General features: G+C 55.9%; 2 protein-coding genes across 2 annotated transcripts in view; one reads left to right on the top strand and one right to left on the bottom strand.

Moving 5' to 3' along the window:
* ABCA3 (ATP binding cassette subfamily A member 3) overlaps positions 1 to 3,954 on the bottom strand; it is a 29,667-nt gene extending 25,713 nt beyond the window's left edge. Inside the window, exon 1 of the mRNA XM_083799660.1 lies at positions 3,843 to 3,954. The gene's annotated coding sequence lies outside the window, so the exon portion shown is untranslated. The remainder of the gene's footprint in view (positions 1 to 3,842) is intronic.
* A 6,718-nt stretch (positions 3,955 to 10,672) lies between these two features.
* Positions 10,673 to 20,193, top strand: VRK3 (VRK serine/threonine kinase 3). The gene is made up of 11 exons (XM_083799618.1): positions 10,673 to 11,171; positions 12,368 to 12,420; positions 14,261 to 14,327; positions 15,134 to 15,218; positions 15,710 to 15,809; positions 16,166 to 16,258; positions 16,599 to 16,731; positions 17,471 to 17,591; positions 17,910 to 17,971; positions 19,020 to 19,168; positions 19,862 to 20,193. The coding sequence occupies exons 1-10, from the start codon at positions 10,688 to 10,690 to the stop codon at positions 19,166 to 19,168; spliced, it is 1,347 nt and encodes a 448-aa protein (XP_083655744.1). The 5' UTR covers positions 10,673 to 10,687; the 3' UTR covers positions 19,862 to 20,193.
* The last annotated feature ends 301 nt before the right edge of the window (positions 20,194 to 20,494 follow it).

Below are 20,494 nucleotides of genomic sequence, written 5' to 3'. Positions count from 1 at the left end.
AAGCACAGGGGAGAAAGGTCCGCGCCCCAGGGTGCTGCACCCAAGCCCTTCCCCTCTCTGGAGGAACCCCCCAGCCCTCCTCCCGCTTCCAGCTTAGCCATCCCTCCGGCAGGCACGTAGGGGTTCCCCGAGGAAGCTCTCCGGCCCCAGTGGGAGGTGAGCTGTGCTGCCACTCACCACGTCACCCCACTGCAGGGGGTCAGCCCCGGCACGAGCACAGCCCGCCAGCAACACGGTTGACCCTGGGACTACGAGACAAGAGGAGGACGCATGGCCCCGCCAGCAGCTCAGGATAAATGCCAAATAATTATCTTTCACAAACCCCTGAACTCAAAGGTCTTGTGCCAGGCAGCTGAATTCACTTCAACGCATCACATTCAGCAACTGGAGCCGGGAAATGCAAACCATAAAGTTGGGGGAAAGGAGCTATTGAGCCAGCCAACACCCCTGCTGTGCTGGACACGCTGCCTCCCAGAAACGGCACGGGAGATGCTCGGCAGCAGGTTCTCCAGCTCCGGTGGGTGCAGCACCAGCTCCCTGAACCTCACGCGGCTGCCCAGGTTTGGAGGCTTGCCGTGAGAACAAAGGTGTATTTTCAGCAGACACTGCACAAAAGCATCGCCTGCAGACACGGGCAAGCTGGCTCTGAGGGGCGGCCACAGAGACACGGGCAGTGCCTCACCCGGCTGCCCCTGCGCCGACAGCCGCCTCCTCCTCCCCCTGGCTGCAGTGGGGCTGCTCTGCTGCCGCTGTGACCGCTTCCTGCGGCCAAAAGCACCCCCAGACGGCTGGGCCTCCAGAGATTAATAGCGCCAACAGCCTCGGCGGAGAGCTGCAAGTGCAAGGCGAAGCCGCCCAGCAAGGCCGGGGGGAGGTCAGCAACCCACCCGGCCGGAGCCTGGTAAAACCACAGCACCAGCACAGCGCCAGCAGCTAGGAGTAACAGAAGGGCAGCAAAGCAGGATGAAAATCCACGCGGGTCCGTGGATAAAGCAACATCTGCCCAGCCTGCCCTACATAGCCTCGTCCCTGAGCCCTCCAGGTGTCCTCCTGGCTTGGCACACTTCTTTCCGGCCCTGAATCAAAATCCAGGTGCAAGCTCTAAGCGAAAAGCCATCTGCTTTTTTACTGTTTGATACAAAGAAGTTAGATTCTTGCAACAGCGAGCAACATCTGTGCCGGGCTGTCCTGTTCTGTGCAGTAACCCAGAAAAAGAAGAAGAGGCCTGCTCCAGAAGAAGCCCGTCAGACACCACCCCTTCCAGGCAGCAGGCAGGGGAGGAACAGCAAAGGGGATTTTGCAAAGGTGGCTGCTGCTAGATCCCAGTTGCAACACACCGAAGCCCATCCCGTGCCCTCTCGTCCCCAGGGGGACGCCCTGGCAGAAATGCCACAGGTAGGGCCGGGACCCCTCCGGCCCCCAGCCCCACGCGCACCCACGCAAACCACCCGAGCACAAAAACCTCGTCCTGCACTTACTCGAGGGGCATCGGGAACGAATCAAGGCAACCAAAACCATTGCTCCTTTATTTCATAGACAATCCGACAGCGACCTACCTGCTGCTCGCCCTGCCGCACCCTCGGGGGCGAGCCGGACGCCTCCCGAGCGCCCGCGCGGCGCTGCTGCTCCCAGCGGGGCTGTCACCTCTCTGAGAAAGTGTCAAGCACCTCTTGGGTAACGCCAACGCTACACAACGTCAGAAAACTCCCGTATTGCCAATCAAATTTGTCCACCCTTTTTTAAGTGTCCCAAGAAAACCCGCACTGAACTGTTTGCTGGCTGCGGAACAAGAGAAGGAAGGAGCTTGGTTACAGCAGGGCTGCTCTTACAGACCTGAGCGCAAAAAAAAAAAAAGGTTTCCCAGGTTCTGAGCATCCCCAGAAATGATTTTTTCAACCCAGAACATGCAAAACCTGAAGGGAAAGCCTTTTTGGGAAGGCGCTCCCTGGGCGAGCTCTGCAGCGGGGCTCTGCTGCCCCGGCCACGCTCCTGGGGCCAGCTCCAGCGGGATCGCCGTCCTTGGGAAGCGAGGCTGTGCACAGATGGATCCGGGCGGCCGTGGGAGGCACCGCGCGTACCTTGCGAGAGGACACCACGCAATTCACCTGCAACCCCGTCGTGCCGGGGCAGATCAGGTTACCCTCCAGAGACGCTCTTCTGCCCGACCTCAGCGCTCGCTCTGCCAGCCAGGAGTGCCTTTCCCCGCCAGAGGCGCAGCCCAGGGGAAGCAGGAACATGGCCAGCTTCCGAGAGCACAGCTCCGGTAACGCGCCGTCCCCCAGTTTCACCTCCCCAGAAACACCCCGCTTTCTGCACCGGAGCGCCGAGGGAGAGAGAGCCTGCTGAGGACACGGGCACAGGGCTGGCCCCACGGCCGCCCTCCTGCCCACGAGGTGCCGGGGAGGCTGCAGATGGGCCCGGCGGGTTCGGATCGGGGCAGGAGGACGGGCAGGGACAGCGGCCACAGCCCGACCCCGCTGCCATCCCCCCAGAAGGGCCGGGTGAAGGCCACGTGCTCCTGGGAGCAGCGGTTATTTCAGAGCGCTCGCTGCATTTCTGCTCTTCTGATGTCCTGTTGCCATAGGAACGCGGCCTGGAAATGGCAGACGTGGCTTTTTTTTAATCGCTTCTCCCACCAGCTCGGGGAGGGAGCATCCCTGGAAGGCTGGAGGCAGCAGCCGGGGCCGAGCACGGTGCCTGCTGCAGGGCGGGCAGCGGCCGTGCCGGGGACCGCGGGGTGATGGCAGCCACGTCCCAGGCGAGGGCACCCCCGGTGCTGGAAGGGTGAGGCTCTGGACAGCGTTTCTGGGAGCCGTGAGCGATTTCCGACACCTCCAGGAAATCCTGTCTCCAGCAGCTCCAGGACAGCCTACCCGGGGCCGCCAGCGGCTGCGGCTCCTGCTGCCGCGTTTCCTTTCCCCTCTCGCTGCTGCAGGAAACGCAGGAGCCGTGCGACGAGCGGCCAGACCGTAAAAAAAGCCACAACCTACCGCAGTGCGAGAGGCCGGGTGCACAGAGCCATAAAACTCGCCGGGAGGCAGCGAGCCCGGCAGGATGGGGCCCGGCCGGCTCGGCACAGCCCCGTGGCACAGCCGCAAGCCCCGCAGCCTCCTGCCTGCCATCGGTGCGGCACAGCGCGGCCGGGGCCGCCCGGGCTCCTTCCCTGACGGCTCGGCGGTGCCGGCGGGGAGCAGCCGGGTGGGAACGGCGGCGTTGGACCCGCAGCTCCCGGCCCGGCTCAGCTCCCCGCGGGGTGACACGGCCTCGAGCCCCGCTCGCTGCGGGCACGCGGGCAGGCTGCGAGGCCGCAGCTCCGTGCAGCCCGACCCCCCGAGACCCCCGCCGGGGCTTTTTGACGCCCTCACGAAGCCGCCCGCACCGCCGGCACCTGCCCGCCCGGGGGCCAGCGGCTCCTCGCCCGGCCCCCGACGGCCCCCGACGGCTCGCCCGCCCCCCGCGGGCACGCGCCCCGCACCGCGCGCGCCTTCGCCGGCTCGACGCTCGCCTCCGCGCCCGTCCCGCGAACGCCAGCGGGGCAGCGCCGGCTGCGGGCCCGGCACCGGCGGCACCCGAGGCCCGGCGGCAGCGAGGCGGCTCCGGGAGCTCGCCCGGTGCCGAGCGCTTCCCGAGCCCCGAGGGCGAGCACCGGCAGGGGCGCCGCCACCCCCGGGGACCCCCCCGGGGACCCCCCGAGGACCCCCCCGGGGACCCGCCCGGTGCCGCGCGGCGATGTCGGGGGGGGGCTCGGCCGCCGCCGCCCCGCGGGGCCGGAGCCCGACCGGCGGCGCCCGGCCCCCCCCGGCCCGGCCCGGCCCGGCCCGGCCCCCCCGGCCCGCACTCACCGGCACCCCCCGGCCGGGCGGCTCCGGCCTCAGCGCCGCACCCGCGCCGCCGCCTCCGCCGCCGCCATCCCGGGAGCCGCCCCGCCCCGCGCACGCGCCGGGCGTGCGCGCGCACGCGGCGTGCGCACGCGCGCGCCCGCGAGCGCGCGCCCCGGGGCGGCGAGGCTGAGCCCGCGGGACGCGCCCGGCCCGGAGGTGCGGGAGCGCGGGGACACGAGCGGCGCGCGGGCAGCGGGCGGCCCGCAGCCTCCTGCCCTTCCCCGGCGGCCGAAGAGCCGCGGGCCGTCCCGCTCGCCGCTGAGATGGGCCCTGCGAGGGCCGCGTTGGGCGCTTTGAAGATCGCTGCCGCTGCCGTGTTCTCACCGCGGGGTGGTTTTGGCACAGCCCCCCCCCCCAGCGCCCCGGCTGACCCTGCGTGCCTTCAGAAATTGAAAGGAACAAAAGCAGGACGAGGGGGAAGCTTCCTCAGGGAGGGAGAGAGCAAAGCTGCAATATCAGCTTTAAAAATAGCCGCACAAAGCCGGGGAGCGACACCCCGTGATCGCGCTGCGCAACACGACGGGGCCCGGGGCAGGGCTGGGGGCTCCGAGGGGGGCTGCAAGGGGAGGCCCTGGGCGGCCCAGCGGCAGGGGAAAAAGGGGAGCCCGCGGGGGAAGCGTCCCCGCAACCGGCCCTGGTCACCCCCGGCAGCGGGTGTCTGCGGGGGGGACGACGTGCCCTCGGACACATCGCCTGGCTGCCAGCGAGGACCGAGCAGCCCCGAGCCCGGCTTGCCCGGCAAAGCTCCCACCCGCGCTCGGCTGCCTGGCAGCTGCCAGCAGAGCTCACTGCAGGGCTCGGGGCAGCAGGAGCTCTCCCAGCTCGGCGAGTCGCCAACCCTCGGCGGAGCCGCACGCGTGCTTTGAAGCGTGAGTGGTGCAGGTTAGCCAGGGCGGGATGGCGCGTGCCTTCCCTCCGAGCGCGGTCAGCTGGGGCTCGGTGCGCTCCACGGGTGGCTGGCGAGCTCCTTCTGGCTTTTCCCCATCGCTTGGGACCACGTTGCAAACACGATGCTTTCAACCTACTGCAGGTATAACAGGGACGGTGCGAGCAGAGCTCTCGCGTGGGGTCTGTGCCGCAGTGGCAGGGAGCTCGGCAGCATGACCATGGGTCCTGGGGAGTATGTGGGGCAGCTGGTGCCTTTGAAAGGCAGTCCCATGGCGCTGCAGCCTCGCGTCAGCCTGGGTTGAGCCAGCCCTGCCGCGTCCACGCCCCTCCTACAGCATGGTTTGATCTTCCCCAATTACAGCTTCCCCGTGACCTTCCCTATTGCCTCACTCGGCTCTTCTCTGTGCCTGGCTTTGAAGGAAGCGGAGCGATTAGATCAAAACATAAGTCTTGCCAAAGACAGTATTTACAGGCTCCTCGTTGCTCCTGGAACAGCAAATGGGAGATGTTGCAATGAGGCAGGGTGACACCGCGGTGACTCAGCTGGTGCTCAGGAGACGCGCTGGGGCAGCGGGGAGGGAGCAGGGTCAGGGCAGACCTGCGGAGAGGGGCAGCAGCACGCGAAGGTGCGAGGACTGAGGCTGCAGCCGGGTGCGGGGCGGGGAGGACGGGGCAGTCACCTCCATTGCTAGGCATGGGCAGAAGACAAACTGCAGTGACAGCCTTCCCACCTCCCTGTGTCGGAAAGCTGGAGAGTGCTTGATCGTGGGTGTCCCCCCCGCCCGATGGCTCCGTCGCACTCATCACCAACATCTGAAAGGATGAGAAGTCAGCCCCTGTGCTGGCACAGCTGCTAACCCCACTGCCGAAACCTGCTGGTCACCTCCTCCTTCCAGATATTCCAGTTTACAACCATCTTCCTGTGTCCAACGTCAAGCCAGCCAGCGGCTGTCCCCAGGGAGGTGGCCTCTGGTGCAGCAGCACCTTTTCACGCTGGCAGAGCCGGGTTGTGTGTCCCCGAGCCTGGGGACACCAGCCCACAGGATGGCCCCTGGGCTGCGTGGCAAGGGGGCTGAGGTCCGTGCTGAGGATATCCACACCTAGCGAGTGCTGGGGAGCACTGCTTGACGACGCTGGTGTGGCCGTGCAGCACCCAGGGACGAACCTGGCCACGTCCCAGTGCTCCCCGCCACCCACAGAGCAGGAGCTGCCAGCGACGCTTCCCTGGACAGCCCCAAACCACGAACCCCAGGTCAGAGACAGGCAAACAGAGCTGACTTCTGCTGAGATCACTTCCCATTTTGTCCTAGTTTCTTCCCACTTGTTGACTTAGCTGCAGTGCTGGCTGTTGCAATACTGGGGACCGTATTTGTTACCCCAGAGCGCCACCTCCCAAGAGCAGATGCCAGGGATGTTTCTCGTGCAAGTGGGGAGCAGATCGGCACCTTGCTGCTTCAGAGCCTCGGGGTGAGCTTCCATCCGTTACGTCTTGCAGAAACTGGGAGCGTTGCAGGAAGAGTCAAAGGCTCACCTAAAACACAGCTTTAGAGGAAACTGGATACACTGCAGCCAGCGCGGCTCACACAGCAAGGGTGGGCAGGCTGCTGGTTAGGCAGGTTGCCTTTAGTCTTAGGAAAAAAACAGAGAAATTTTCATAATAGAGAAAACATTCAAAGGAATGATGAGGTCTAAATGAAAACCAAGTCAGCTCTTAAACTGAAAGCAATCCCAGGACGGTTTTTAGATCAAGGATGGGGTGAGATCGGTGAGCAGTGGTGGAGGGAATCATCCAGAGGTAAATTCGTAACTCTGGCCCTTCAGCAAAGTTCAGAGGAAAAGAGACATTGAAAACAGCCTCCAGGACAAGAGGAGATGCAGGTGGTGCTCTGCCGTGCCTGCAGCCCTGGCAGGAGGAGCAGGCAGCCTGGTTTGGGTGACGATAAGGCGTTGGTGAAAGGGACAGCCCGGAGCGGGAGGCGAGGAGGAGCTGGTGGAGGACCGGGCGTGCAAAGGGCTGGGGGAGGCACGGGACCAAGCAAGTAAAGGCGTGGGGTGCAGTTAGGTGCATTGGGAAGCAGCTAGGTGCACTGGGCATCTGCAGGAACGCCCGGGGAGTGGCCCAGGAGACACAGAGGGTGAGGGAGGAGGGCACTCCACCCAGAGAGGATGGGGACGATGCGCCCAAACTGCTGAGGGAGGCCACAAGGCTGTGAGAGCAAGAAACTGCTGTGCAGGGAGGCTTCAGAGGAGAAATGTGGCTGCAAAGACATCCCAAATGACTGCATCTGGAGAACCACAAGAAGGAGCAGCCCCTGAGCGATGGACTGGGAAAATCGTCCGTGAATCCTCTGGGAATACATGCTCCCCTGGTCTCTGCACGCTTTCCCAGACATCGCCCACTGCTGATGGCAGGATCTGGGCTTCAGCGTGACCTGATACGGCTGGGATTGTGCTTCATTAACGCTGGGCTCAGTTCTCAGCAGCAGGCCGGGCCATGCTGGTGGTATCACGGGACGGCAACCGCTGCCTCGGCCCTGCAGCAGCCTGTCAGGAGCTGCCAGGCTGCAAAATGGGCACAGACAAGGGCAAAAACCCTTGGCAAGCTTACCTAACCTTGCCAGAAGGAACTACATAAAACAGAGAAACTCACAGGGAGAAGTGAAAATGAAATACGGAGGAAAATACTTGTAAATGATGGGGAGATGTCATCTAGCCAGTGTGCCACCAAGACACAGAGGTTCTACCACGGTGAACCTGCTGGGGGACGGCTTAACAGCAAGGCAAGCTAGTCAAAATGCAAACAAATAGTTAAAATAAAATTCTTCAAAAACAGGCATTTTCTTTTTCAAAGAAGGAAAACAGCAAGATGCAAAACCCTCCGCAAGTTAAAAGCCGCATTCACATAGACAAAATATATTTTGAGCGTAATTTGCTTACCACACAAAAATTATAGCCAGTGTTTGCAAACCCATCAGAAAGAAGAAGTTTGCTGGAAGCCCACTGCGGCTGGCAGGGATGGGGCCTCACTACAAACCTCTGCAGGACATTAAGGATGGATTTACAGTGAGCTTTTGCTTGTAAAGGAACTGCTTAGAAGTTAGGAGATGGTGTGGGAATAAATGGGCACAATCTGTGCCAGACCTGTGCTGGTCAATACGTCCGTGAGAGAGAGCAGCTCCTGCTGGCAATGCGCAGTGCCTCGGAGTGGTTAAAATGAAAGCAGGCTGTGAAAAGCTGGGGAGGGGTTGCGTGATGTCAAGTGGCTGAGCAGAAAGACTTAAAATGCGATTCAGTATAATTGAATTCAAGGCAACATAAAAAATAGTGCTATGTGTACGCAGTGACGGGCTCTAAACGAGTTTTATCATCCAGGAGGGAGGTGCTGGCACGCTGGCTGCAGCTCGCCTGCATGCTGCGTGTCGAGTAACAAAGCGCAAGGAACATAAGGAAGGAGTCAGTGGGCCTGCTGCCACCAGGCAGGGTCACTGCGCCCCGAGGAGGACGGGGATGTGGGAGGCAGCCAAGGGGGAGAGGCAGGAACGAGGGAGCAGAGTGCCAAGGCCAGGCAGGAGGCACGGTGCTCGTAGACACAGCCCCTGCAGCGTAACGGGGTGCATGTGCACTGCTCGCCCTGCAGCACTGCCAGTACAAATTACCTGTCATAAAGTGCCCAGACTTCCTATCTACTTCCTCTTTCATCCATTTATTCTATTTAAAAAAAAAATTACTAATTATTACTTTTTTTTTTTTTTTTCTCCTTCTTTGATACTAGCTTGGAGGCTCTTGGAAAGAAATCATAAAGAATTCCCTTTTTTCACACACGTTTTCCCATCTGCCTTTTCCCACCACCAATTTTTCTCACCGTTTTTTCTTGGCTTTCTGGGGTTTGACTTTTTAAAGCAATATGTATTTTGGTTTACTGAATGGATTATTCTCTGCCCAAATTGAATGTAATCAGGTCATGATCACTGTTCCCTAGGCAACCACCAACAGAATTATAGAGCTATGATCATGAATTAATACTGTTTAAAAAAGTCAAAAACAACAACAAAAAAAATGTAACTGCAGGGCTTAATAAGTTGTTGCTGAAACATGACATCCACGTCGGGGCCACCAGCTGGTGGCTTTGGTAGGGAAAAGCAATGATTATAGATCTTAATTCAGGAGTGAGGTGAAGACGCCACCAACCTGTATAGGCGTATTCAGCCAAATCTGATGAAGGAAATTCTGATGCACAGCTTTGATTAACAAAGGAATTGCTATCTGCACCTATACAAGGGGCAGGAATATTTAGGACTGAGAAGAAGCTGGCGCAGTGCGGGGTGGCTGTGAGGGCAGCCAGCTCTGCACACCCCTGCTGCACCCACAGTGCCAGGAAAAAATGACAAAGTGACCTGAGTGCGTGCTGCGGCCTGATGAACGCTGCAGGTAGGGACGTGGGAGCCCAGCCAGGCTGCTCCATGGCTGCTGGCAGCGTCCACACGCTTCAAAGGCAGATGGAAAAGTGCTGGCAACAGACGGCAGCAAACAATCTGAATACGTGCTGGGCCTCCTCCGTCACTTGGCGCAATTTGGGCTTTTCTGGGAACACTTCAAGTGCTTAGTGAATGTTAGGAATGTTTTTGGTGTTTGGAGGGGCTGGGAAGGGCAGCCAGCCTGAGGTGGGACGAGGTCTGTGCGGCATGCCTTGGCCAGGGGAGTCTCTCCTGAGCCCCAGGGCTTTGCACCGGGCTCTGGCAGGGGGCTGACGCCGGGTGCCATTTTATTCAGGCAGCTCCTTCCTGGCCCCGCCATTATTCACCCAGCTCCCTCCTGGCCTCACTGAGCTGCCGTGAGGGCAGCTGCTGCCTCGGCCTGCTGCCAGCCTGCTCCCTGCACGCAAGGTGCTCCACTGGCTGGCCAGGACGAGGTTTGGAGAGCGACGCCATCGTGACAGCACCCCCTGCGCCTGTCCCACCGGCACCTTCCTCACACACGGCCCTGTCGCACCCATCCGGGGCAGAACGGCCGCAGTCCATCCACACTTGTTGTGTCGGCCCAGTGGGGCCTGCCCGAGGTGCACGGCGTGCAGTACAGAGAACAGCTGGCCTTGTGACTCCTCCCGGCACCGTTTGATTAACCCCAGCGCTCATTAACTTTGGAGAACCCGTTTTGTAGTCCTAAGCTCGCTTTTAAGCAGCTTTTTAATAGAATTTCTTAAATAACAAACCAATAACCCAAAACCAAGAAGGAAGTAACGGAAATATCCTCCTTCCTCCAGAGCCAGGACCTGGGAAGGCTGGTCAAGGCAGTAGGGGCAGCACCTGGCAGCATTTCCCTTCCTTCTCTTTCTGTCCCTTCCCTTTCTCCTTCCCCATCCTCATCCCCTTCCCCTTCCCTTTCTCCTTCCCCATCCTCATCCCCTTCCCCTTCTCCTTCCCCATCCCTATCCTCATCCCCTTCCTCTTCCTCATCCCCCTTCTCCATCTCCTTCCACTTCCCCTTCCCCTTCCTCATCCCCTTCCCCTTCTTCATCCTCATCCCCTTCCTCATCTCCTTCTCCTTCTCATTCTCCTTCCTCATCCCCTTCCCCTTCTTCATCCTCACCCCCTTCCTCATCTCCTTCTCCTTCTCCTTCCTCATCCTCATCCTCATCCTCATCCTCATCCCCTTCCCCTTCCCCTTCCCCTTCTCCTTCTCCTTCTCCTTCCCCTTCTCCTTCCTCTTCTCCTTCCCCATCCCCTTCCTCATCCCCCCCTTCCCTCTCCCCCTCCCGGCCCCCCGCCCCCCACCCCCCAGCCCCGCCGGGGCCCCGAGGCGCGGGGCAGGTGCCGAGGAGCCGCCGCCGCCGCCCGGCCCTTCCCGGCCCCCCCCCGGCCCCGCGCATGCTCGGGCCCGGCGGCGGCGGGCCCCGGGGCCTAGGCGGCGGAGCTGCGGCGATGCCGGGCCGCGGGCGGCGGGGCCGGGGCCGGGCGGCGGGGGCGCAGCGCGACGGCGGCGCGGAGCCGGAGCAGCAGCGGCAGCCGGAGCCCGGCTCTGCCCGCGGGCCGGCCCGGTTCTGCCCGCAGTGCGGGCGCGGCGTGGAGCCCGCCTTCAGGTTCTGCCCGGCCTGCGGCGAGAGGCTGCCGCCCTCACCGGGGAAAGCGGCGGCGGCCCCCGCGCCACGGCGAGCCCCGAGCCCCGCGGCCGCCGGCGGGGCCGAGCTCGAGGCGGCCGGGCCCTGCTCCTCCCCGGGGGCCGCCCGGGCCCCCCCGTCCCCGTCTCTCGCCCCCCCGGCGAAGCGCGGCTCCCTCTCGCCCCGCAAGCCGCGGCCCGTCGCGGCGGTGCCGTTCCCGGAGGACGAGGTGCTGGAGGACCACGGCAAGAGGCGGTGGAGGCTGGGCCGGCTGCTGGAGCACGGCGGCCCCGGGCTGATGTACGAAGGTGCTGTGGGGACGGGGACCTTGGGGGGGGGGGGGTCCCCGTCCCGGGCCGGGCTGTCGGGGTGTCCCCAGGGGCTGCGGTGCGGGGGCTGGCGTCCCCGCACCGGGTTTCGGCTCCTCGGAGAGCCCGGGGGGGCGGATGTGAGCCCCGCGGAGGTGAGGCTGCCCGCAGGCTGCTCTGCGCTGAGACCAAAACCCTTCTCGGCCACTGCTGCCGCTTCCTGGTTTGTTTTTTTTTTTTTTTTTTAGGTTCAAAACCGACACGCTGCAAGCCCCGTGCAGGAGTTCCTGTTGTTGTAGGTGTTGTCGGGGCTGTATAAATGTCAGGTCAGGATTCTCGACCTGTTTCAGGGCCAAAAGGAACCAGAGAAATCATCTGGGCATTTTCTCAGCTGTTTAGTGCGTGCTGATCTTTTCTCTCCGGTCGAGTTCTGTATTTCCAAGGGAAAAGTTTCGATCTCATTCCCCACCGTTAACCTGAAAACACTGCTCAGGAGGAATTTTCTCCGTCAGTAAGCTTTGCCCGATGTTTGGCTTTAGTTTCCTTCTACTTGCTTATGCTGCTTCATAACCAAGGCAGGGCATCCAGAGACGTGATGGTAGAAAAAGAGCAAATCAATGTTGTTACTACAGTGGAAGGTGCTTTTACAGAGACACCTTCTGGATGATGAGCAGCTGATAACCTGTGTGTCGCATTCAGTCTGAGAGCAGCAGAAAGGAAACTTCCCCAAGGCAAAGTAATGGGTGCAAATTTTGGAGGAGGAAGGTCACGTGTATATAATAACATTACGCAGAGGAGAAGGGACTGTGATCTCTTACAGACTTGAAAAACTACATAGTGAGCCAGAGGGAACTCTCATCAAATTAATTTGGGGATGCCTTTGAGATTCTGCTAATGATTTGTTCTTTGCGTGCCGTCTTCAAAGCACCCCACTACCGTAGCCATGCGTAGATGCTTCTGTGACTTAAGCAGATCTGCACTTGAAGCATGTCAGGGGTGCTGTGCTTCTGGAGCAAGGTAAGAATCATTTTGTAGCAGAAGACACTGTCACAGAGGATGCTTTTGCAAAGTCCAAGTGAAAGAAGCAGAGGATAAGTAAAAGTCGGGCTGTGCAGGCTGTGTTTAATGGCATAGCTGACGCTGCAAGTAGCTCTTTTCTGTGCTTCTGTAACCACGTCTGTTCCATCCTTCCACAGCACAGTCAGCATCTGGAGCCTGTCCTCAAAAGCAAAGATTCTCCCTCAAACTTGTGAGTTTTGATCTGTTTGGGTAAGAAATAGTGTGTAGTGTTGTGTCCAGGGCCTGACCCAGCCGGCCTGTAGGACTAGAGGTGGAATTCAGAGCAGGTGGTCAGAGAGGCCCCCTCTAGCCTGAAGCTGTGCCGCCTCGTGGGATGTGCACTGGCTTCACTGTCCTCATCGCCGCAGGGAAAATCCCTTAGAGGGAGAGAATAACACCATTGCTTAGGAGATGGATAAAACTTCCCAGGGACCTCTCGCTTGGTTTTCAATAGAAGTTGGCTGTTCCGCTAGAGGTGTGAAGAAAAATAGCTATGAGGATTTCATTTAAAAGCAAACAAACAGACAAAAACCCCTTCATCCCAGAAGACTGCCCCTTCAATCCACAAGGCTCAGTAATCTCTAAAACTGAATTTAGTGCTGTAGGATAGAGTTCTTGTTTCATTAATGTCAGACCTGCTTTCTTCCTATATGGCAAGTGCGTAAACCCTGCTGAAATCGGGGGAACTGGAGATGACAGAATTTGGTGGTTATACTGAGAGACTCTAACACCAGAGCACATCTTTAAATTATACAGTAATTAAAGTTGTAATTCTGACCCAACTTCCTAGGCGCTTCCAAAGATTTGTGTTCTCCAGAAACGTGTTATTTTCAGTAATAGCTGTTCTGCAGTTGAAATTGAGTTTATGAGTGATGGCTCTGCGTGGGACGTGGTGGTGCCCACTCACATGTGCTAGTAAAATTATTCACTCTTCTGTCAGAGGAGAGCTGTATAAGAGGGTGGAGAAAGAATACAGTGTTAATGAGAACAGGCAGCTAGCTGCCACAAAACTAGAACCAGTAGGTGGGGATCTTTGTTCACTTCTGTGCGTAACACTCCCAGCTCCTGTATTTTGCACCTTCTGGTGTTTTGATCAGCAGTCCTCTGACTCTGCAGCCCAGCCCTGGCGGCTGTAGCGGTCTGTGGTATAGCACATGAGAGCATTTCGGTTCAGACTGGCTTTTCAGGCAAGATGCACGATGAAATATCTGGAACGTGGTCGTTTGTGTTGTCTGGAGACTGCTGATCCCGCAGAAACCGGGGCCGCTTGTGGGTGGGGCCTTTGGTATCAAACCAGCCAGGATGTAAAACAGCTGCCTCCTCCCATGCGTAGCATCTGTCCGAAGTTAGCGTGCAGTATCCTGAATATATTTCTGTGTATGTCTATAGAAACGTGTGCGGGCACGCAGACGTGTATACATTGATTGTAAACCATCAGGTCACTTGATAACAGCAGTAGTAAAAGAGCAGTAATGCTGACTGGGGTGAAAAGGATGGACTTTAAGAATCCAGCACATTACCCAGACACTTAGGAAATGTTATGAATACAGACTTTCTTGCTTGTCTTGTTTTCTGACAGCTAGCATAAAATGGAATAGCTTTGACTTGCCTGTTTGCAGAAATAACCTCATCTGTGCTGTGGCTGTGAAGGTTGCCTCTGTCTCCTTCTAACATAACAGCTTCAGGACTAGAGCGTGTTCTGGGCTGCCAGAGGGTTCCCATTGTCTAGGTGCTCTTAACCAATGGATGCTTCTTAGCGGTAGTGCTTGAAACGTGCGGTGTGAGACAGCTGCTCCCTCCTTCCGTGCTGATGCTTGGAGTCGATGCGGCTGTCAGGTGCAGCATTAAATAGCGAGCCCAAAGACCTGAACTCTCTTCTCAGCTCTTTTGCTGTCCTTTTGTTTTTTTTTGGGGGTGGGAAGAGGGAAGTTTTAAAATATTCAGTAGTCTTGTAGCAGTCTTGCCCAAATTGGCCGTTCTAGCAGGGGGTGTGTAGCTGAAGTACTGCATTTTCTTTCTGTTTCCTTTAGGATGTCAAAGATGGCAAGATCTACAATGAACAGAACTTTTTCCAGCGAGCTGCAAAGAAAGACAGAGGTTGGTGCTTCTCGGAAGGGTGGGGATGAGGCTGCTTGTTAGGAAAACTGGCATCACTCTCTTGTTGGTTCTGTCAGTCTCTCAGAAGGCAAGGCTAGAATAAACTAATTTGTTGCTTCATCTGTGCCAGAGTGCTGAGCAGTTCAGCCAAGAGCTGCTCTCCCAGTAGTCGCCTTTAGGACACTAATATTGGCATTTTGAAGCTCTTTGCTCTACCCAGGCTTCGTCTTGATCTCGGTGGTAGCTGTTTAATCCTGCAGCCTGGCTGGCTGTTGCTCTCTCTCTCTTCTGTGCTGCTTCCATGGGCGTTTCTGTCAGCTGCTGTCAAGTATTTACTCAGTTGACTCAAAAACCTGAGCGTGGGCAAATCTGACCAGGGAACATGGGCAGGTGCTTGAGCAGGGGTTTTGGGGGAATTCCTGACAAACCTGCACTTCTGGGAAGACTGCAATCAAGTCCTTCCCAAGCCTATGTGTAGAATTTGCTTCTCCATCGCTGCTCCTGATTCTCTTCTTCCCTTCTTGTTTTACATAGCCCCATAGCAAGCACACGCTTTAGCCTGCTCTGGTATTTCCAGCATCCCTTCTGTCTTATTCTTGCTCTGCAGTGCTGTGTGCATTGACATACTAACAACCCAGCATATTACGCTGGCATTTCTGCGACAGAATCAGTATGAGAGTGACTTTTAACTGAGCTGCCCAGGGCAGATCAGGCCTTTGGAGAAAGGCCATCCCTGACTGAGCTCCTTTGTTTTGGAGCTCCTTAGCAGCATCTGCTGCACTTTGTCCTCTTCTCTTGCCTTCTAGTGGATAAGTGGAAGAAGATACACTCTTTGCCCCTGCTGGGAATCCCCAATTGTGTTGGCTTTGGACTGCATGCAGATAAATACAGGTGAGGTGACTCTGTGAAGGGCACAGCTGAGCTCTTTTGTCCACAACTGTCATCTCTTGGGCTTTCCTTCTTTCCCTCTTGCTCTCTGCTGTTTAATTTCTTGCTGTCTGCAGGCTCCTAAGTATGTGTTGCTCCTATCTCACGTATTACCAGAATTATTTATTACCAAAAAATATTGCCTCTCCCAATATCCTGTTTCCTTCAGTCCTTGTGTTGCTGGTGAAGTCATTGCTTTTGCTGCTTCTGCTCCTCAGGCCCAGGGACATCTTATTCCTGCCTTTTAAACTTAACACAAAAGGGGAGACCGAGACTTTGTAATATGTGGTCAGCATGTCTCTCCTTTTCAAGGAGTTTTATATAAGAAATGAGGAAAGCTTTGCCCAGGTCAACATGAAGTGGGGGACAGGTCTAATCCAGGTAGAATGCTTGATGAGTGTCTGTTGTAGGGTTTCTGAACCAGGTAGGTACTGCCAAGTCCTTGTCTCTTGTAGGTTTTTGGTGTTCTCAGACTTAGGGCGAACTCTTCACTCCATCCTGAATGATGGCGTACGCCTGAATGAGAAAGCAGCTTTTCAGATCGTAGTCCGGCTGGTACGTAGAGAACCAATACTTTCCAAGAGGCTTGTTCAGAAAAGGCATACAAGTTTTTCCCTAATCTTTTAAAGATGTTTTAAAGCTCACCCAGGGGTTTGGCTGGGGTCTTAAAGCAGCATCCCTTGAGCCTGTTGTGAACTTGAGTAGCATCTCTTGAGCAGTATGTAAATTTGAAGGAATTTGAGATAAGGAGAATGAAAGAAAACTGGCACTTGACAATCAGAGTCTGTGAGATGTGGTGCTTACCTGCACACAGCTTCAAGGAACTGCGTTGGAAAGTCCAGTTTAGTGAAAGCCCATGTGCAGAAGGAATGCATGGGTCTAATACGTTCACATTTTCTGTTTACTTGTAGCTAGACTGCCTGGAGTACCTTCATGAAAATGAGTACGTGCATGGGGACATCACGGCTGAGAACATCTACGTGAACCCGGCAGACCTCACACAGGTATGGAGCAGGAGCTGTGCTGCAAGGAAATGGCAGTGAAGGAGGGCTCGTGAAGCAGGACAGAACACCCAGGTTCCTGCTCTTGAGCAGGGGGACGATGCATTCTGTGCAGTGCTCAAGCAGGTGTTGTGGTGCAGGACTGGGGAACGCACAGATCTGACACCTGGAGGAGTGGACATGGTACCTACCATGCCACCTAGAGTCTGCAATAAGGAGACTCCTTGGAGGGAATTTTCAGGCTCTGTCCTGGAGACCTATGGAGGAAGAGGAGCAGATATACAGCTTGGGGTCCTGGCCCCAAGCAGTAATGCTCAGACGTGTGTTTATTGGTGTCTTGTAGGTGACCCTAGCGGGCTACTGCTTTGCGTTCCGTTACTGCCCAGGAGGGAAGCACGTGGCTCAGCGTGAAGGCAGCAGGACCCCTCACGAAGGCACGATAGAGTTTATCAGTCTGGACAGCCACAAGGGAGCAGGTGAGTCTCTTTCTGACACAAGCCAGTCAAGCTTGCCACAGAGCTGTTTCTGTGGCATTGCTCTCTGGAGCTGGCATTTGTTAGTAAAAATGCCTGGAAATCATCACCTGCAACTCAGTTTCTGGTCAGGCTATTTCCCCTAACCTCTCTCTGGGCTGCTGTGTTGGGACTTGCCAGGTTACTCAGCAACAGCAGCAAGAGGTGCAGGGATGTTCCTGCTCCGTCTGGAGCCTTGGCTCTACTGCAGGCATGCAAGGAGTAGAAAACTGGGCTGCTTCCTGCTGGCTTAGCAGGGATATGTTTCAAACCAGACTGGATCCCTGCCCAAAACAGACTTGAAGCAAGCCGGCTTTGCTCTGACCTTGAAGCAGTGAGAGCTGGAAGGGCATTTAAATTAGCCAGTACCTCTCTTGGTTGCAATGTTCACACTGGGCAGATGTTCGTCCAGGGGCTGGGACGTGCTCATTCAACTGTGTGGTAGCAGGCTCTCAGAACTATTGATATGCTCTAGCACATCTCAGTGAAACTCTTGCATTTCTGTACTTCCGCTCTTTAGACTTGTGCCCCATCACAAGGCTGCCCGTTTTACGTAAGGGACACTTCAAATAGAGACTTCCAAGGTTGTGCAATGAGTGCTAGAGTCCCTACTTGCGTTTGAAGGAGAGGTGCTAGCTTAAGCCTCTTCTCAGATGGCTCCCAAACAATTTTTCATGTGTCAATCTTCCTTCTTTCCCATCAGGACCATCTCGACGGAGTGACTTGGAATCTCTGGGCTACTGTCTTCTGAAATGGCTCTGTGGCTTCTTGCCTTGGTCTCATGATCTGAAGAACGTGGAAACTGTGGTGGAGAAGAAAGAAAAGTAGGAGAAATCTTCTGCTCTTTTGGGAGGTGCTCAGCAGAAAGTACTGAGGAATGTTCTGTGACTTGAAGAGAAATCACATGGTCACAGTACACTATTGGGATGTGGGTTAATCCACTGTAAAGGCTGAGACTGGAAGCAGGTGGCCGAAGTTGTGTCTCCCAAACAAAATGGTTATTGGTGAACCCAGATTTCAGCACCGTTTAGAACCTGGTCACCTCAATTCAGCCTTTTTTTGTCCCTGTTGTTAAAGATGGGCTGCTTGAGTGCCTGCTCCTTTGCTTCTTACCTGACAGCACTCTGCACTGATTATTCCAGGTACAAAGCAGATGTGACATGCCTTCTCCGACAGTGCTTCATCGGGCAGAGATCGATTCCAGGTGTGGGTTTGCTTTTCCTATGGGCTTCTTGTGGAGGGAGGATTGACTGTACTTGAAGTTAGAGCCTTCCCTGTGCTGGGGTGCTAGCTGGGATGGCTTCCAGTGGTGATGGTGCCAAAGCATTGCAGGGACCAGCTGACAGGCTCCTCCTGTGAATGAATCCCTTGTTTTCTTTGCAGCAAAACAAGGAGGGCTGCTGCCCATTATCTGTATTCATGAGCCTTGCTGAAGAGGCAAGTGTTCTGGGGGCTTTAAAAATGCAGGATTTGGGTCACTTCCCCATCCTATCTTTGAGTTTCATATTAGTCTTTTGTTTTTACAGACCCACAAAACAGTTTGGGTGGGAAGGGACCTTAAAGATCATCTGGTTTCAACATCCCTGCCATGGGCAGGGACACCTCCCACCAGCCCAGGCTGCCCAAAGCCCCATCCAGCCTGGCCTTGGGCACTGCCAGGGATGGGATGTCTACAACTTCTCTGGGCAGCCTGTGCCAGTGCCTCACCGCCCTTATAGTGAAGGATTTCTTAAATCTAATCCAAGTCTACTCTCTTTTAAAGACTCCTTGTCCTATCACTACGTTTCCCGACAAAGAGTCCCTCTCCAGCTTTCCTGTAGCCCCCTTTAGGCACTAGAAGGCCGCTATACGATCTCCCCAGAGCCTTCTCTTCTCTAAGCTGAACAAAGCCCGCTCTCTCAGCCTCTTTACATAATGGAGGTGCTCCGTCCCTTTGATCGCCCTCGTGGCCCTCCTCTGGACTCAGTCCAACAGGTCCTTGTCCTTCCTGTGTTGGGGGCCCCAGAGCTGAATGCAGGGCACTGCAGGTGGGGTCTCACAAGAGCAGAGTAGAGGGGGTGAATCACCTCCCTTGTACCTGCTGGTCCCACTGCTTCTGATGCAGTCCAGGTTTTGTTTCCCTTTCTCTGCAGCTGGCCAAGGCAGGTGAGTGAGCTGTCTACGGGGAATGCAGTCTGGAGAGGCTATTTGACAGCTTTGTAGAGATGATGGGTGGCCGTGCTGCTCCGGGCAGTGACATTCTCATTTTGCAGATGCCATTCAGAGCTACCTGCAGCAAGTAATGGCACTGGAGTATGAGGAGAAGCCCAACTATGAGATCCTGCGGCAGCTCTTCAAAAAGTCACTGGAGAAGATGAAAGCATCAGCTTATGACTCCGTGGCTATCAGGACAGTGCCCTAAGTAAGTGCCTGTAGTTTAGATTGCCACAGTGCAAAGCACTTGGGCCCCTATGCTGCTCTGAGCAGTACAGCACCGCTGCTCTGCGCCACACACCCTGCGGTGCTGCAGGCAGCAGCAAGAGGAGGTGAGAACAGAGTAGGGTGGTCTGTGAACTCACCAGAGGAGACCACAGGGCTCCTCCTGACTTTGAAAGCAGTACTGTTCTTTCACCATTCCCTCGTAAGAGACTGGTCCAGTGCTACGCAAGGCCAAGCTTAGCATTTGTCACAATATTTGTTTCTTAGAGTTTTTCTAGAAGGGCTTAATACTTGCCACCTTCTTCCAGGTACAATAAAGGCTGAACAGTTTGCAGGGCCCTGAAGGTGCTAATAAAATACAGATTGATGTGTAATGTGGTCCTTTAAAAAAAAAATAAAATCCAGAATCTGGGCTGTACCTTTTGTAGTTCCTTTTCATAAAGCCAGCTTCTAGTACAGCTCTCTAGGCACAAGTGTTCTATTTTGTCCGTGAAACACCTCCAAGATGAAGGTTTGAGAAGAGATACAATACAAATAAATACAGAGACAAATCTATGTCTAGTCTGGGCCTGTATCAGTCAAGGCCTCTGGATTAAGCAGGAGCCCCAGGAACAGATTTCTGGGAAGGAATTGTACAAATGCTGGTTAATATTCCTGTTTGTGCCTTTTCTTTTAGATCAAGGAAACTTGCACAGGAAAACAGAGTTCAAAGCTTTCTGCAGCGTGAGCCCCTTTCAGAAGACATTTAACGTTTACCTACCTGTTTTAGAGAAAGACTTTTTAAAAGCATTTTCCTCTAATTTTAATGTGACGTGCTACTGAATGCTGAGCCACTGCTGTAACAAGTGACTGTGAAGATGCTCCTGCATGGCAAGTTAGTGTAAACAGCTGGAGAAGTGCACTCTAGCCACCAGGAGAAGGGCACAAAGAAACTAAATCAGGGACTATTTTTAAGTGACAACAGTGGCGGTATGTTGTTTTATAATAAACTTTACGGACAAGCACCCAAGGCCCCCTGTCATGTAGTTATTTGTCATGTTCAAGGCGTTTCTGTAGGCTTTCTTTCTGGGGATGCTATAGAATTGTGATGGTGATCTGAGCCCCATGGAATTTTTTTTTTTTGCCATGTAGTAAAAGTGCAGGATGCTCTTCCAACTGCTCATGCTGTTAATGTAAATAGCCTACAGGCTGCCCCTCTTGGAACTTAATCCTAATAACTTGGCTCAGAGCTAAACTCTGACTTCATCCCTAAGCAGTACCTTAACTCTCCAAGCTCCAGCTCAGTGAAATAGGCAAATGGGATACCATC

Source organism: Anser anser (genome assembly GCF_964211835.1).
Source record: "Anser anser genome assembly, chromosome: 15".
Taxonomy (NCBI): Eukaryota; Metazoa; Chordata; class Aves; order Anseriformes; family Anatidae; genus Anser; species Anser anser.
The sequence above is the reverse complement of the archived record's forward strand: the minus strand, read 5'-3'. Positions and strand labels throughout refer to the sequence as shown.